The 19,505-nt window shown below is 38.9% G+C and overlaps 1 protein-coding gene across 2 annotated transcripts in view; it reads left to right on the top strand.

The window, feature by feature from the left end:
- Positions 1-19,505, top strand: part of PTGER3 (prostaglandin E receptor 3) — a 107,270-nt gene that overhangs the window by 14,514 nt on the left and 73,251 nt on the right. For both annotated transcript variants that reach the window (XM_059689180.1, XM_059689181.1), the window contains exon 2: positions 15,880-16,059. In XM_059689180.1, coding sequence (XP_059545163.1) covers positions 15,880-16,059 — 180 coding nt within the window. The remainder of the gene's footprint in view (positions 1-15,879; positions 16,060-19,505) is intronic.

Raw genomic sequence — 19,505 nt, forward strand, 5'->3', positions numbered from 1 at the left:
TGAGTGATGTGGGCTGCGGGAGGTGCAGCAAGTGCTGCCCAAACAAAGCTTGATAGAGTTCTCAGGTGCATGTCATCAAGTAGATTCGAAACTAGCGAGAACATTGTAAACATCTTGACCACGCCCTTGCTTTGCCTAGTGGAATCTGACTATAAAATAAAGACTCGGCTTGCAGGCTGTGGCACTCTCTCCATCCAAGAGCAGTGTCCCACCTGGGCCCAGCTATATTCATTTCTCTGTTTTCTTTAATCCTTCAACGCCTCCCCAGACTCAGGTTCACCACTGACCGTGTTGGACACGGTTCAGGTAGCCACTAGTCACAGGTGGTTACTGGACACTTGAAATATGATTACTCCAAATTGAACTATAGTATAAGTATAAAATACACATTGGATTTTGAAGATTAAGTACACAAATAATGTAAAATAGCTCATGTTGAAATACGATTTCAGATATATTAGGTAAATTAAAATATATTATTAAAATCAATTTGACATGTTTCTTTTTACTTTTTTTGTAATGTGATTACTGTAAAGCTTTAAAGTATATATGTGCCTCACATTTGTGGTTTGAATGACATTTCTTTTGGATAGAGCTGCACTAGACCAATGACTTTCCAATTGGAGAAACTTTTTCAATAAATCTTTTTAGAGAAACAGACAAAAACAGAGCTGTTCTGATTCAACAGGGTTGGGAACTGGATATTTCCAAATCTCAATAACATCTATTCACCAATTCCTGTAAAACTATTCTTGAAAATACTTAACATCAAATACCAGGTACAGGTTTTAAAATGAAATCACCAAAATCATTTTTTCTAAGATAATAATAAGAATACTTAAGAAAAAATCTTTAGTGTTGAAAGATTACATAATCCCCCTATTAACTTCTTCCAGTCCACTCCTGTCCCTTCCCCACCACGAGGCCCTCACCACCCCATTGTCTGTCCATGGGTTACGCATATGTCCATACAAGTTCATTGGTTGATCTCTTCCCACCCATCCTCCCCTGTCTTCCCTCTGATGTTCAACAGTCTATTCATGCTTCTGTGTCTCTGGGTCTATTTTTAATCATCAGTTTATTTGGTTCATTACATTCCACATATGAGATCACGTGATTCTTAGCTTTCTATGACTGGCTAATTTCGCTCAGCATAATACCTGGTACTCTCCAGGAATACTTTTATATTACTCATTTAAGGTCTTCTCTAGGAAGCTAAATAGTAAAACTGCTTTCAGTGGATTCACATAGTAAGAGGTTGCTAATGGTCCTGGCTGGTGTGGCTCAGTTGGTTGAGTGTCGTCCATGCACCAAAACGTTGCCAGTTCGATTCCTGGTCAGGGCACATGCCCAGGTTGTGGGGCTCGATCCCCAGTAGGAGGCATGCAGGAGGCAGCTGATGGATGTTTCTCTCTATCCCTCTTCTCTTCTTCTCTCTCTAAAATCAATAAAAATATTCTTTTTTTTAAAAAAAAAAGAGGGTGCTAATAGATTCAAGTGTTGGGATCGGTGCATCATCTCATAGGAGCCTATAATCCTCATAGGAGTAAGGCATTGAGAGAATAGGTTTCTTCTTCATGTTTGCTTCCTTCAGATTCCTATGAAATACTCTGTGGTTGGATCAAATAGTAAGAATCTAAATAAATCAACAGATGAGACAAAATAACACTATGAAGGGGGAAACTTAGAAGATTAGTAGGTTATATGCTTCCATTTCTCTGCATAACATATAATGTGAATTTAATCTTCTTCAAACTTTCCTTACACCTAGTACAAATTTTAAGTGCTAACCATAATTTAAGTGATTTTGTAAAGTCTAACTTCCTGAGAAAGAAAAGCAAGATCTTTTCAGATGAGCATTTTGAAAACACAGTTTATCATTTGTAATGTAAATATCACATGGCACTTGATTTTCCCCTGCCCTCTATATAGTGTATGAAAGGAAAGTGTGACTGTGCAGATGCAGGACAAGGCTGCTACAAAAGCCTTAATGGTGATGGGGTTAAAAAGGAACATGTGCTCCTACTAGACATAGCAAGTTACTGTTTGGTGGTATGTCATAGCCACAGTCTTCTTAATTGGAATTCATATACCTAGGAGGTGACAGTTCTTCCTTTTACTATACTTAACATCTGGAGGAGGAGGAGGAAGAGGAGGAGGGGAAGAACAATTAATGGTTACATAGTACTTACTAAAAGTTAGGGACTCTTGAGTTTTTTACACATTACTATATGCCATCATGCCTATCAACACAGCTAAGACATTGGAGACTAACTTCCTATCATGTCCCTGAAGTCACAGAATGTTCTCAGAGAAAAACTGATGCCTTTGTGTGACACTCAAGCCCCTCAAGTTATGGATCTGGCAACACACAAGTACTCAGCCCCTGTTTATAGTCAACAGAGCAAGAGTTAACTATAAATAAAGCTGATGAATTTTATGTGGATGTGTTTTGTGTTGGGAAAAAGATATTTAATTAATATAATGTTAAGAAGTTCCTATGCTAATACTGCCTAGAAGCCTAACATTGGCAGGGGATTTTGCAAGTATATTAAATGGTTATTGATCTATTATCTGTTAGACTGGGAGGTTTTAAAAAAATATTTATGGTAATATAGGTAGAGGATACAGTCTCATATTTGTGGGTTAGAATTCTATCAGCAAGGAGCTCTCAAATCATATGTAACACATAGAAATAGAAGGGCTTTTGACTTAATATGTATTATAAATCTGATAGTAATATCCTTATTAAAGACTGTGTTGATATGCATGTTTTCTTTTGCATTTGTCTGAAGCTATACCGGTATTTTTGAAAAATATTAAATAAATATGCAACAGGAATTCTTCCTTTCTTATAGATTCAATATGTTTTTCCAGATTCAAGTTGCTTCTACAACCCAATTTACCAGCTTCAGGATTACTGCCCTACCTATGGACATTCTTTTTAAAATTATGAGTGAAAGAAGATGTGCGAATAGTACCTAAACTGAAACTGTCATTCTGGCTAATTATAATGACAGAAGGAAATAAAAAGGCCAGAGTCTTGAATAGGGATGAATACTGGTAGATTTGTCTATTAGGTAATTAGGATCTGTTACCCCTAAATGGATGGGATGCATTGCATTCTTGCTATCATTCATTTATTTGTTAATTCAAATATATTTAATAATCTACAATGTATTCATATTCTGGTCTAGGGCTTTCATGTGTTATACCTAGAATGATAGAAATGATCACTACTCATAACAATTTTCATCTGTTGGGAAAGACTGATAATTAAAAATCCTATATAATAAATGGCTAATATGCAAATTGTCCCCTTGAGTGGGAGTTCGACCAGGAGATCAACCGAGAGTTTGACCAGGGGGTGGGGCCAGCTGGTCAACCACCCATGGCCCCTCCCCTTGGCCAGCAGGCTGGCTGGACCCCATCTGTGCACGAATTCGTGCACTGGGCCTCTAGTAGGTAATAATCGAAATATTTAAGGGTGATAAAGTCAAGGATTTGGGGAGTTTATACTAATACTTATCTACTAGACTTTTGGGAAGGGAAATACTAGATAAATTGATGTTTTAAATCTACACAAAAAAAGTAAGTTACATTAGTCAAGTAAAGAAGAGGGGAGTGATAATTATAAGACCTAGGGATCCACATTTATAAAAGTCCAGAGGCAAAAAGAACTGCCACTTTTAAAGAAGTCGCAGAAGTTCAAGGTGATATAAATGCAAGAATAAGGAACAGCGAGAACTTAGGCTAGAGAGCTCAATGGGGGCCAAGTGGTAATGAGTCTTGACTGTCCATTTAAAGCATTTAGACTGTACTCAGGGAAATGAGAAGTTATTGAATAATTTTTCAAGTGAACACAACAAATTTTTATTTTAAGAGCATTCTTTGTAAACAGCACAGAGGCGCCCAGAGTGGAGTCTAAGAAATCATGTAATAGACAATTGTGGTAGTTCAGACACAGGACGCTGGTGGTCTGGGTTTAGAGTCCATGGAAGTGAAGATAAGGGAAGTGATAGATTAATAAAATATTAGGAAGTCAATTGGAAACTTTGTGATTAATTGACTGTGAGGAATATGACTAATGATGTGAAAAGGGGAGAGAGACAGAGGAGGAGAAACACACAGAGAAAAATGAATCAAGGATAAATCTTAGATCTTGTTTTAGGGACTTGGTGCAGAGATAGGGAAGATTTAGAGAGAAGCATCTTTGAGGGAGGAGATAATGATTTTAGTTTTGGATCTGATAATTGTGATGTGAGATATCTAGAAAGAGTTGTGCTATAGGCAGCTAAATTGATTAGTCTGAGCTCAGAGCAGAGGGATAGCCTATTTCATATAGATAGGTTTTGAAGTCATTGGAGTGGAAGAGATCACCCAATGAGTTTATTCCCCCTTTTCTCTTGTTCAATAGCAGAGGTGTCCTGGCAAGAAGAGTTAGCTACCTAAAGTAGGATCCAAAAATATTAACATTTTCACGATGAATAGATGCATAGAGAAACAGGAGACCTTAAAAGAGACTGCAGAGGAGTACCCAGGAGAAGCAGCAGGAAAATTAGTAATAAAACCAGAACAAATGGCAACCTGAATATTAAGAAAGAGAATTGAATATTAGGGAAGAGAATACTTCCTGAAAGGGATAGTCAACTAGATCTGATGTTCCAAAAATCAAGTTAAGTAGGTGTCCAGTGGATTTTAAAACCAGTTGGTAGCTTTGGGAACAGCCCATCCTGAGGCTTTGTGGACATAGAGGCCAGGCCATGGGAGGTTTAGGAGTAGATTTGAAGGTAAGGAGGGTAGACAACTCTTATGAGAGGTCAACAGTAACTTGTGAAGCAGTATATGTAGGGAGCTAAGAAATCTGAAGAACGTTTTATTTTCTCAAGGTAGGATAAATTTAGATATGCTAAAATGAGCATGTGAAAAAGCCAAAAGTTAAAGGTAAAAGAAGGAGCTAAATGAGAAAATAATGCCTCTGAATTTCATGCTGGATGGGATCTAGGGCACAGAAAGAGAGTTAGTCTGAGATAGGAGCCAGGACACCTCTGCTATTGAACAAGAGGAAAGGGGGAATGGACAGCTGCAGGTTCTGAACTTGGCGGTAAGCAAGAAGCCATCTAAACAAGCTGTTTCCTCTGTAAGGTGAATTAGGACAGTGGGGAATGTGTGAAAACTGGTTCGGTATTTTTGCCGTAAGAATTTTTGCCGTATACATTTTTGCCACACAACTAATTGGCTATAAGGCAATTTTGCCATCAACGATAAAATAACTTGACAATGTGGTTTTCATTGGGCAGACTTGATATATTTAAGCTACTTATTAATATGGTTTCATTTCTCCATTGACAAAGTTCTCGAAGTACTCCCATTTTTATATTATATAAATCTTAGCTCTCATAATGGTCTACACAGTGACAAGTAAATGTGGTAGTCTTAAGATAGTGAATGATAACGACTATGTTTACTGTCAGATTGCAAAGCTATGTGTAAAGCCAGATTGCATACAGTACTAGAAAATGTTAACATACCAGTTTGAAAATTCTTCAGTGAGCACAGTCATCCCTCCCACCATCGAAACCAATAGTTTACCAAGCTATGGCAAGTATGCAAGAGGTAGCTATTAATTTACAACAGTCTTGAAGAGCATTAGTGATCAATTCCTTAGGTGCAAATTGATGCTTCTCTTAAAGAAGGAAGAAATTGTAGCAAAAGAGAAAAAAGTGTGATGCCAAAGAGGAAGAGGAATCAACAAGCAAAAAAAAGAATGTGTAATACTCTAAAGGAAAGACTTTGAAGACAATGTATTTTCATGTTTCTCCTTAGCCTTTTAAATTTTGTTAATTTTTCATGTTTCATTATGTCCTTTTTTAATATCCCTTTTTTATTTATTTTTATTTTTTTCTGGTAAAATTGTCTTACAGCCAATTAGTTGTGCAGTGCTTGCAGTAAAGATATTTATGGTAAAAATGCTTATGGCAAAAATACAACTGTATGAAATAGCTGCTGTGGTAAATGAAAGAGAGATATCATACTAGGGAATGAGACCAGTTAGGGGCCTTGAATTCAAAGAGATCCCACCCTAGCCAGTTTGGCTCAGTGGATAGAGCATGGTCCTGTGGACTGAAGGCCTAAGAGTTTGATTCCAGTCAAGGGCATGTACCGGTTCCAGTCGATGTGTTTCTCTCACATCAATATTTCACTCTGCGTGTCCCTCCCCTTCCCTTTCACTCTCTCTAAAAAATCAATAGAAAAACATCCTCGGGTAAGAAGTATCAACAGTAACAAACAAAAAACAAAAGGGATCCCGATCTGCCACATTCAGCCAGTTGCATGCCAAGTACAAGAGGTGTCTATTTGTTTCCCTTTATAAGGTGAAGTCCTGCCTTGGCATAGATCCAAAAGAGAATGTCATTTTGACATAAGACCAAGTTAAATGAGAATTATCATATCAGCTAGGACTACAGTCATTAGCCTGCATTGTATGTGGCTGTGGCACAGGATGGAGTTCTTCTGCATGTCATGGCTGTACTGTCCGGGAACCATAATTTACTGCTAAACACCACAGTCCCTTTAATAAGCCATAACTAATTTGTTAAGATAAATGTTTTGATCACTTATAGTATCCGATTATTTATCTCTTAGCTGTTAAGTTATGCACACATCAACTACCTAAGAATTCGAGCTAAAATGACCACATGATGGTTTTTAGAATGAAGTGTGAAACTAACATTTTACCAATAAATTACTTTATATCGAAGCTTCCAACTACTCTAAATTTAGTGCATCCTTTCTCAGTGTGGAAACAGCATGTTTATTAGGGAATTTGGGAAACAAAGAAAAATATAGAGAAGAAAATAGAGATCATCCTAATTCCCACCCAGAGATCATTGCTTCTAGTGTTTTTCTGTACATACACACAGAGTTGTTCTTTAAAAATATATTTTATTGATTTTTTACAGAGAGGAAGGGAGAGGGGTAGAAAGTTAGAAACATCCATGAGAGAAACATTGATCAGCTGCCTCCTGCACATTCCCTACTGGGGATGTGCCTGCAACCAAGGTACATGCCCTTGACCGGAATCGAACCTGGGACTCTTCATTCCACAGGCTGACGCTCTATCCACTGAGCCAAACCGGTTAGGGCAGAGTTGTTCTTTAGCTAATTGGATTATAACATGCCATACATACTTATTTTAACATCCTAAACATTTCTTCATGCTATTAAATATTCTTCAGAAACATGATATTAAATAGCATCATTAGAATACATTTAGAGTATGTACATCACATATATGTAATGCAGCTCTATGGGTATTCCATCATTTAAATAGTCCTCTATTGTAGGCTATTTAAGTTTTTCTATTTCTCTTTTATACTGAGGCTTATAGTCCTGAACACCTTACTTAAGTCACACCTCTGATTTCTTCTTTAATCATTTTGCTGTGCTTAATTGTCACTAACACTATGGTTCACTGTGGCATTTTGGGCTTAAATGAAACTATATTTTGGCAGAAAAAAACAACAACCCTTTTTAAACTATAAATATTTTCAAAGATTAATGTTTGCTGAACCTTGCAGAGACACATCTGTAGACTTTCCCTTGACACGTGAGATATAAAGGTTTGAAATATAGTAAAGATACCTCTTGTGAAATGTGTATCACAAAGCTAATCCTTTATTTATAATCCAAGGAATGAATACTTCAATAGAGTAGATTGTTTCTTTTCCCTTTCAGCCAGACTTTGAATACTTATTAGCTACTAACATTTCTTTTTGCCCATTCTAATAGAAAGATGAATATTTATCTAAATATAACATATGTACCGAATCACACAGAATTTACAATTCATATAATTGAAAGGAGAGAGTAATTCTTCCTTACGAAATGCTGTGATGGCAGGGGATTTTTTCTTGAAGGACCATATTAGATGTAAGGAAATCAGGCATAGATGAGACTTTCATTTCCCTGCACTATTTCCCCTGAGCATCCACCATTGTCTCTGAATGTCACAGCACTCTGTCAGGGAAGCATAGGCAATAGGGCGATAGCCTGGGGCTTGGGAAGAGGTGTGCTATGTAAATGGCAGGCGTTAATTATTCTTATCTCATTTCACTTCTACAACTGCGCTGCTGGATGGAGGAGATATCGGTAAGCATTATTAATCATGTTTTGGAGAAGGGAGAAATTAAGATTCAAAGTTAGGTAACTGGTCCCCAGACTAGAAGCAGAGCCCAGTCAGATGTGTGGCAGGTCTTTAACTCTTGGTCAGTGTGTTTGCCTTTCTGTTACTTCTAAAATAATCTCCCCTGAAGCTTGGTGACTCCAGCATCTCGTCCCTTCCATGGTCCACTTCTTTTTTTTTTTTTTTTTTTGCTCTTTTTTTTTTTAATTAAATCTTTATTGTTCAGATTATTACATTTGTTCCCTTTTTTTCCCCCCCATAACTCCCCTCCTCCCAGTTCCCGCCCCACCCTCCGCCCTCACTCCCCACCCACTGTCCTCATCCATAGGTGCACGATTTTTGTCCAGTCTCTTCCCACATCTCCCACACCCCTTTCCCCCCCAAGAATAGTCAGTCCATTCCCTTTCTATGTCCCTGATTCTATTATAATCAACAGTTCATTCTGTTCATCAGATTATTTATTCACTTGATTCTTAGATTCACTTGTTGATAGATGCATATTTGTTGTTCATAATTTGTATCTTTACCTTTTTCTTCCTCTTCCTCTTCTTAAAGGATACCTTTCAGCATTTCATATAATCCTGGTTTGGTGGTGATGAACTCTTTTAGCTTTTCCTTATCTGTGAAGCTCTTTATCTGACCTTCAATTCTGAATGATAGCTTTGCTGGATAAAGTAATCTTGGTTGTAGGTTCTTGGTATTCATCACTTTGAATATTTCTTGCCACTCCCTTCTGGCCTGCAAAGTTTCTGTTGAGAAATCAGCTGACAGTCGTATGGGTATTCCCTTGTAGGTAACTGAGTTTCTTTCTCTTGCTGTTTTTAAGATTCTCTCTTTATCTTTTGCTCTTGGCATTTTAATTATGATGTGTCTTGGTGTGGTCCTCTTTGGATTCCTTTTGTTTGGGGTTCTCAGAGCTTCTTGGACCTGTAAGTCCATTTCTTTCACCAGGTGGGGGAAGTTTTCTGTCATTATTTCTTCAAATAGGTTTTCAATATCTTGCTGTCTCTCATCTTCTGGCACCCCTATAATTCTGATGTTGGTACGCTTGAAGCTGTCCCAGAGGCTCCTTACACTATTCTCGCATTTTTGGATTCTTTTTTCATTTTGCTTTTCTGGTTGGATGTTTTTTGCTTCCTCGCATTTCAAATCATTGACTTGATTCTTGCGCTCCTCTGGTCTGCTGTCGGGCGTCTGTATAATATTCGTTATTTCAGTCCGTGTGTGCTTAATTTCTAGTTGGTTCCCCAATATAAGATCGAGGGTCTTATTAGTTTTCGTGTAGATCTCATTAAGTTTATCGGCAGCTTCTAAACAGCTCTTGAGAGACCTTAAAAGTGTGGTTCTGAACTCTATTTCTTCCATTGACAATTTTGTCCTGTTTCTTTGTCTCCGCATTTTGTTATGCTTCCTTGGTGCACCCCCTAGTGGTCTTTGTTCGCAGTCTTATAGATAAATCTTGATTGTTGTAGCTAATTCCAGGGAGGGTTTGACCTCCAGGCCAAGTGGCTATGAGAATCAGCTGTGTTAGCAGTGAGAGAACTTCTGTCCTCTAGGGAGGTGCTAATCTAGCCTTTGCCTGAGGCTATCCAGTAAATGCCTCTGTGCAGGGCGTGGGCAGGGCGGGTCGCACAGGATCAACAGGGTGGGCCGGTGAGAGCAGTTATGGCGGCTCTCAGTCCTGTCCCCAGGGGCTCTGCCTCTCTGAGTCCCAGCACCCGCTGCAAAGCTCGGAGAGAAAGCTGCACTCGCTCTGACCGAAGCCAGACAGTCCCGCTTCTCCCGTTTGAGTCTGGGTCCCTAAAGACTCGCCTGTATCTGGAGCTCAGAGTCTGCGACTCCCTCCCGATTGAAAACGCCAACCGCGCCCTCCGCCGCCAGCCCGCTCCGAGCACTCCGCACCTCAGAATTTGACTTCAGCACTGCGCCTCCTCTGAGTGTCCGTATGCGTTTCTCTTTCCTCCTAGTTGTAGGACTTCCACTCAGCCAGCGTTCCTGTGGTTCTGGGTGATGTCCATTCCGTGTTTTAGTTTCACTTTTGAAGTAGTTGTTCAAAGCAGCAAACTCCGGCGTTAACCTATGCCGCCATCTTGGTTCTCTCCCATGGTCCACTTCTTAACTTTGCAATTTTCCTCTCTCCTCTGTTTACCAAAGCACACCCTTGGCATTGTCCTGAAGAGGAAGTTTGTCTTTTGTTCCACACCTTTTACCTTCGGTGTCTTTTCTTTTTCAAATTCAGTCCTTATTCCATTTCCACCTTTGCCCCAAAATTCATCAGACAGAACTTAACCACAGAAGGATATGTAAGAGGCCATCCGGTCCCAGGGCTGTTTACTAGTGAGCTTATTAAAACAGAACAAATGACCTGCCTAAAGCCATAAATGGTGGCAGAGCCATTAGGAGGATTTACTTCTAATTCTTAGTTCATTGTTGTTTTGAAAAATTTTATCGAATTACATACTAATAAAGATGATATTACACAGCTTCTAGTAATTTTTAGAATGTCTATGAACTCTTCATTTCCGAAGGTCTGGGACTAGATAGTGCAGGAGCAGCGTCTGAAGCAGTAGTCCTGATGCCGAGACAATTCGGCAACTGGGAAGCAGAGTGGTGACCAGACTGGAAAGACAACAGCTATTCTTTGAATCTACAATGAAACTGAGTCCCAGGACAATCCTTCAAATTATGTAATTAAGTACTTTAAAGGGCCCAGACTGGTCCCAGTGCATTCTAATATAAAGCACACTTGTCAAACTAGAGGGGGAATTTCCAGTAAAGCAGGTTATTTTCCCAGGCCTAACCACAGGACGTTATGGAAAACAAAACACATGGATCAAAATTGGCTGGGGAGCAAAGTTCTCTCATCTACTTACATTAGATATAACCGGGGAATGCATAAATGCCACATAATGGAGCCCAAGGGCAAGTGACCAATTTTATTTTCCTCCCCCGACATTAATTTTTCTGGGTTCACCCATTTATCATCTTCAATGGATATTTATGGCCTAGAAGCCAAGGTACTTTTGAACCAAGAAGCGAAGTACTGAAGATTTTTGAATGTGTAGGTACAAACCCTGCTGCAGGAAATAAAATCCAAATGCAGAATACGAAAAGCAGTCTCCCTTGGTGTGTGCGTTGCACATTTGAAAAGATCCTTATCACCGGCAAAGGGGTGAATCATTATTTTTCATTGAGATTGGAGCAAGGTAATTGCCCTTGACACTAGCCAGGGGTAGCGAATTTAGCAGTCACTGATGGAGTTGTGTTCCTGGTTATCACAGGTACAAAAAGAGCTCTCTCTTCCTGCTGATAACCAGGGGAGAGGCTCAAGGTCTGGGAGCGTCACGTGGACCCTGGGGAAGATGCTGGTGGAAGAGCGGGCCCCTCTGATCAGCCAGAATTGGCCCCAAGGCTCCTATGACAGCTAGTTCATCATACGAGGCTGATTGGAAGGAGCAGTCGTACAGCGTGTACATGTGTTCGCTAAAATAAAAATTAGCCTCTGTGCTGTCCCAGCATCCTGTTTTCTGTTTGTCCTCCCTTTATAAGGAGTAGAACTGGACTTAACAGGAATAATTAATTCTGCCAGAAATGTGCATATTCACGCCAGTTTTTCTCCCAAAGTCTGGGCCATCTAAAAGATATTTGCAAAAATCATAATGACCGGTCAGCTCCCTGAACATAGGGACCTCAACAGATGGATGCTAACTTGCATTTATGTTCAGAATTAGATGAGGAAATTGGGGTCCTACTTCCATCCTTGCTGCCATTTGGAAATGGCACTATCATACTCACTGCCTCTAATCCAAATTATCTTCCTATTGCACATCTCATTATTCCTGGGGAAAGCTGGAGTGTCTCTCTTCACGTGCCAGCTCTTGCTCACAGAGCTTGGCTTTATAATGCCATAATCACTGCATTGTCAATAGGAAATCACTGGAAATTACAGTCGACTAATCCATGTAAGGCATATGAAACCTATAATGAAAATTATTTAGTATTACTAGCCTCATAAAAATTAATTTTATAATAATTAAGGAGAACTGTATAAAGTGACTTCAATCTCATTTTAATAAGTGATTTTGTAAATTTTCCTGATTATAAAAACTTGGAGAAATTCAATACTTTATTATATAAGGGAAAATGGAAATGTAATTTAAATAAGTTTTTAAATCTTTCTAGACCAGGCTCAGAACACTTTCAGGAAGATGGTTAATGGTGACATGTATTTAATTATTAGACAAGATGAAGGGCTGAAAGAGCTAGGTGAAACCTTTCCAATTGTTTATAAAAAGAAGAAAAAATACTTGCTAGCTCTCTCCCAAATGATTTGAGAGAGAGCTAGCAATTACTTTTCAAATCAATATATTTATTGATTTGAGAGAGAGAGGGAAGGGAGAGGGAGAGGGAGAGAAACATCAATGATTGAGAACCATCTACTGGCTGCCTTCTGTATGCCCCCGGTTGGGGATCAAGCCTGCAACCTCGGGCATGTGCCCTGACCGGGAATCAATCCGTGACCTCAGTGCATGGGACGACACCCAACCAACTGAGCCACACTGGCAGGGCACTGGCCACATATTTTTTTATATAAAGACAACTGAATTGAAAATACAGTTTTATGCCTTTTAGTCAAATACACTGAAATCTAACTGATGTCACTAGAATAACAAGAATTCACTTTTACATGTTGCAAATTTAGAAATTGAGGTAATTTAGACAGGGGTGAGGATGAAGCTTACTTTTACTTTATTTAGGTTAAAGTTTCCTAAGAAAGTGAACAAGCTTGCTAGGATGTGTTATCTGAGAGGGGATAAGTCATTTTCAAGCTCATTCCTCCCCATCCCTTTCAACAGTTGCTGAGCGCTCACTCTGTGGGTGTATTAGTTTCCCGTGGCAGCTCTTTAGCAAATTACTACAAACTCGGTGGCTTAAAACAACACAACACAAATTTCTCTTACAATTTTGTTGGTTAGAAGCCAGACATCGTCTCATTGGGCTAATATCAAAGTGTCCATAGGGCTGCATTTTTTTCCTGGAAGCTCTGAAAGAGAATCTGAGACTGACTTTTTTGCTTTTTTCCATTTCTAGAGGCCATCCATCTACATTCCTTAACTCATGGCTTCTTTCCTTCATCTTCAAAACCAGCAACATTATATCTCTCTGACCATTCTTTTGTAGTCATGTCTTCCTCTGACCACAGCTGGAAAAGGTTCTCAGATATTGAGGACCCATGTGATGCTACATTGAACCCACCCGGATAATCCAGGACAATCTCCCCACCTCAAGGCCCTTACTGCTAATCACATCTACTATGTCCTTTTTAAAATTTTATTTTTATTTTTAGAGAGAGAGGACGGGAGGGAGAGAGAGAGAGAAACATTGATCAGTTGTTCCCCTTATCTGTGCACTCATTGTACATGTCCTGACCAGAATCAACCCACAACCTTGGCATATTGGGATGATGCTCCAACCAACTGAGCTGCCCGGCCAGGGCTGCTATGTCCTGTTTTGCCATGTGTGATAATATATTCACAGGTTCCCGGGATGAGACCTGGATATCTTTGGGTCATCTGCATACCACAGTGGGAGGTAGTGTTCATTTCACAGGACTATGAACCAGCATTACAAGATACCATGCAGATATATTAATTTAAAACACATTTGGTGTATAATACATGAGTATGATAAATTCATATTTATTAATGAAGGGAATAATGTTTATGTACATAGTACTACCTTATAATCTGTTCTCTTCACTTAAGTCTTATATGCACTATTATGTGAACTAAACATGCTATTCTACTCCTTACGCAAGGGAGAAGGACAAACGAAGAACAGGACACTTGGACAGCCAGAGCCTCCCTTCTGGTGCATGGATATGCTGCACAGTCGCGCCTTCTGATCAGCCTCATAACGAACTGGTCAAGGGATCTTTGAGATCCATACGGAAGGAAGGAAATATTTGTCTTTTATCAAGCTGCACGCCTGATGTTAGAGATTCATGTGTGCACAGTTTCTTATGGTATAGATAATGCTTCACTGAACAGTCTATTTGTGCAGCTGTTTTATTGCTTTTATTGAATAAATCCCTTGGAAAAAATCATTTGAAAGAAATTATGGACTCGGAAGATATGTTGTCTAATTACTGGTTGCCTACCCATTCCCCTTTCCTTATTTATAGGACCATAATTTTGTTTAGGTATTAAGTTTAGTCAAAGACCACAGGTTAAGCCCCAGGGAATAAATTTGTCTGATAAGCCAAACCTGGCTTTTTCTATCTCCTTTGCCAATAATTGATTTAAGAATTACCTGTGATTCAACCTAGTCCAATAAGACCAAGTTGAAGTTTTTATAGCTGATTGATCAGAGCTGGGATTTAGGCTGCTGCATCTGTGATGTGCTAACCCACCATCTGGGTGTCTGTTATTACTAAATTCACATGCGTGGAGGAGCTGAACTAGGATGAGATTGGAATAAGAGCGAAAAAAGGCAGTGGAGAGGGTGAAGCAAAGGAGGATTCAAAGAGGTTGCTGACATGTGGGGCCCGGGCGACTGTGTAAGAATGAGGGTTTGTGGTTCGGGTGTTTCAGATGCTCAGTGATATTGACTTCAATTTGGGACGTGCGACCTGAGGACAGAACATCCCAGGAAGTGTGGGCCTCCAGAGGCCCGTGGTTTCAATAGACATGTGCTGTGAGCAACACATATAGGCCCCGTATATCATTTTAAATTTTCTAGTAGCTATATAATAGAATATAATAGAAAAAGTAAAAAACAAAACCAAAAAAACGTGAACTTAATTTTAATACTATATTTTATTTAACACAATATATAAAAATATTAGCATTTTATTATATAATCATTACATATTCCAACATCTCAATTTGTTCTGGGCACATTGCAAGCACTTCAAATAGCCGGGCACCTAGAAAGATGAGTTTAGAAACCAGTTGTAATGTCAGCTCCTTCCTTTGCTTGTGAACGTGAGCCTGTGTTTGGGCTGCTCTTGCCCAGTATGTTCCCAGGAGCAGGACAGCTGGGAGGCAGCAGATGAAATAGTGCCCCGTTGGTTTCCAAGGTGATGGCTCCAGCTCACACTCTCACTAGTAACGTGTAAAAGGGTCCTTGCTGTTCCACATTCTCACTGACATTTGGAAAAGTCACATTTCTTCATTTTTGTCAAACGATTGTAAGGATTCAGAAAATATTATTATTATTATTATTATTATCATTATCATTATCATTATTATTTCCTTCTTTCTTTCTTCTCTTTTTCTTCAGTGATTTTTTTAGTTATAACTACTGGAGTTTAACATTAAATATGTTTTGATTATGTAGAAGTGTTGGCTCTCATCTGGGTATCAGCATGCTGTGTTTTCTGCAACAAGACAGATAACTTTAGCTAATTTTGAGATGTGTTCTTTTGAATCTTCTCAAATCCCAAGGATCAAGAGCCTGAGAACATACACTTTTTAAAAAGCTGCATCCTGTCAAATAGCCAAAAATGTGGGAACATCCACAGGAATGTCTTGCATGATTCAGGGCTGTGTTCTGTGAGCACAAACGCTGCTTGAATTCATTTCACTGCAACCACCAATGTACTGTAAACTGACTATGTGCAAAGTGCTATTTAAAGGAAACGCAGATGACCTTATTAATCTTTGGAACAATTATTTGTCCCTCTTTCTTAGATAATGATGTTGAAAATGATCTTCAATCAGACATCAGTTGAACACTGCAAGACGCACCCAGAAAAGCAGAAGGAATGCAACTTCTTCTTAATAGCTGTGCGCCTGGCTTCACTGAACCAGATCTTGGATCCCTGGGTCTATCTGCTGCTAAGAAAGATCCTTCTTCGGAAGTTTTGCCAGGTAGCAAATGCTGTCTCCAGCTGCTCTAATGATGGACAGAAAGGGCAACCTATCTCATTATCCAATGAAGTAATACAGACAGGAGCATGAATGAGAACACTTAGTCAACATGCATGTTCACAGCTTTCGGCAACAAATAGCCTTAAAACTTACTGTGAATTTAGGCATCTCTGGCATGCCACTGTTTATGCATTGAAGTAGAATTTTTGATATAAGGACAAATGGTCTCAGCATAGATAATCCCCTGTGTGCCAGAAGTATTGAAACACAAACAAGGGAAATATATTAATAACAATCTAATGTTTTGGGGTCTCTGCCATTTGTAGCTGAATATGTGATTCTTTATAAGTCATCTTAGTCTGTGGTGGGGGTGGGGTGGGGAAAGTTAATATTCCCGTATACTGAGCACATGGGGGATTTAATGCGTAGATCATCAAAGATAAGGCAACCATTTGTTTTTGTTCAAAGTCCTTGATCTTCTGTGTTCTCTTTTACTCTCTCTCTTTTTCTGTGTCACTCTTTTGCCCCCTTACTTAAAAAAAAGAAGTTGAATTAAGATTTTAAAATGTATCCATAAGCCCTGGCTGTTTTTGCTCAGTGGTTGGAGCATCCACCCTTGGACCAAGGGGTCAAGGGTTTGATTCTCGTCAAGGGTACTACCTGAGTTGCAGGATCCCCACCCCAGGGCAGGAGACAACCCAACCATGGGTCTCTCACACGTTGATGTCTCTCTCTCTCTCTCTCTCTCTCTCTCTCTCTCTCTCTCTTTCTCTCTCCCTCCCTCTCCCTCTCCCTCTCTCCTTCCCTCTCTTCCACTCTGTCTAAAAATCAATGGGGAAAAAATATATCCTCGAGTGAGGATTAACAAAAAAAATGTATCACAATATTCATTGATACTGCTGTTATTTAGGTATTGTTTAATATGTAAATTAGCTGCTAACATTACAAAGTTTGTTTTGGTTGGGTTGGAATTAGGTTTACTTATTATCTGAATAAGAGCCAATTTTACTTATTTTAAATATGGGAGGACTTGTGACTATTCATATTGCTAAATGTTCCCTTTTTTGCATACACTGTTAATTCCTACAAGCCTGGAGAAGATTCATGGAACTGATCTTGAGAGTCAGTGAAGTGACTTTTCAGAATGCTATTTAAGGACTGGTTTGAGTGCTAAATATAGGTACTCTGGTTCATTATCTTCTCTGATTAGTTTCACTAAAAGTATTCTCCAGTCTTTTGGATATTTAAACACTAACTCAGATTCTAAAACCAATAAAATGTTGAGGGTTCCATAAAGAATTTTCGTAGTTTGACCTATTTATTGGACAAGAAAACAATAATATTGACTCCCTCACAGCAATTTCTCTGCCCTCTCCTCAGAGTAGCATATCTAAATATTTATTATGAAATGTTTTTCTTACCATCTACATCTATACTAACCTTAATAGCTAAGCTTTATATCTTTTCGGCATAAGTAGATTACTACATTAAGTTTTGAGAATTGCACTTTAAAAAAATTTCCCAACAAACTCAACAGTTTTTTAAGTTAGGCCTACACAAAATGTGCTTTGTATTCTGGGGAGCATTCATTTTGTAAACAAATTAACATTTTCTTGTGAAGATTTTAATTTTCAGGTTACATTATTGCTTTCATGGTTAAAAAACAAACACCTTACGATTTATTTATATTTCTTCCTAGTAACTACATTTTCTTTTGAGTTTAGTAGGCAATTGGAGAAGATACAGGTACTGTGTTTCTATTAGATTATTCTGTTCACCAGCCCAGTTCAATGAGGAATCATCAGTTTAAATGCCCATGCCACACTGAGTGAAAAGACAAAATCTGCTGGGGGTGCTTATGTTAATTCATGATAGTTCCAAGAGTCTAGGTTTTTGGGAAAATGGTGTTAAGTAACTTATCCTAAAACCCATGGTCAAATCTCTCTATGCCATAAATCAGATTATCTCTCAGGTCACCTCATGGGGGACAAGACAAAACTACCTACTTTAGAAAAAGAAAGTGCTCTTAGGATGGCCTTGTAATAAAAAGGCTTTGCCTCTTAAGTGGCCCTCTAACCCTAGGTTACAATCAGATAGGTGCACGTGCACTGTGGATTCGAGTGGTGTGAGCACGATTGGGTTACTTTTTCCCAACACCTAGTACAGCACTTGGAATATAGAAAGTGTTCAATATTTATTCAGTGGATGAATGAATGCCTGCCAAACCCGAGTGCCATCAGCGAGGCACCGCCATACGGTTGAAGTGCTTTATGCCACTACAGTTGATCAAGCTGATAAAGTGGATGATCCCTGCTTATTTAATTACAGAAATATGAATTTATCTTCAACGTGTAGTGTCATATTGCTGCACAGCAAAGTGCTTTATTTGTATTAATAATTTAAGGGACTGATAAATCCAAATGGTAATGGAGATTACTGTCAAAGAAAAAAATCCCTTCTTACCCAACCATAGAAATACATAAAGATAACAGAGCATGAAACTGATTCCCACAAAATAAATTCCTGGTGAAGTGGACAAATGGCAAGTGGAAAAGGAAGAAATCATGTCAATGGCATATAAGTTTTGTTACCTTGGCAGCCATTTGTTAGCCCAGGAAAACCTGACACGACATAAGAGTCACAAATAATTTTAGCCGTTGCGTGTGAGTTGCGGTTAGGGTTCAGAGAATTTGAGGAGAGGCCCTGGATGTGGTTAGGAAGTGGACATCTATAGGCACTGCACAAGAGGATGTCTGTTCCTGAGTTTAAGTTCATTGGCCTTAAAATTCACTCTCATATATGTACTTAGTTTATGCATATATCTGAGCAGGGGACAAATACATGCATGAATACATGCACAATTTCTAAACTTCACAATATTGGTAAAAATAAATACATAAATAAATATCTAGGAAACTACATGGAAAGAAATGAGTGAGTAGAAAGTGGAAGTATAGGTGAAATCAGCCTTCATAGATTTTACAAATGAGTCCTGATTTTCTAAACCATGAAATTATAGAAGAAAATGATGACATACTATACAATAAGAACAGTTTGCTTATCAAAGTAAATAGGTTTGGTGGATTTCTTAAAAATATTTTAAGTTGAAAAATAAGTGTTACCTCAAAACTTATCAGATTTACCTATTGCTACATCCAAGATATTCCAAGTAAACATAAGTGCTTAATCATGCCAGATGTAAATGACTATTTAAAAAGTGCACATATATTTCTACTTAACACTTTCTGGTTATACAAAAGATCTTGGGATCATGTTACAGAAAAAAGAATTGCAGAAGCTCTTGTAAAACTGAACTATAAAAGACCCTGTGACCATGCTGAAAGGAGGGAGGCAGGGGAGGGAGGGAGGAAGGGAGGGAGGGAGGGAGGGAGGGAGGGAGGGAGGGAGGGAGGGAGGGAGGGAGGGAGGGAGAGACCTGGGTTCAA

Source organism: Myotis daubentonii, chromosome 3 (assembly GCF_963259705.1).
Source record: "Myotis daubentonii chromosome 3, mMyoDau2.1, whole genome shotgun sequence".
Lineage (NCBI taxonomy): Eukaryota > Metazoa > Chordata > Mammalia > Chiroptera > Vespertilionidae > Myotis > Myotis daubentonii.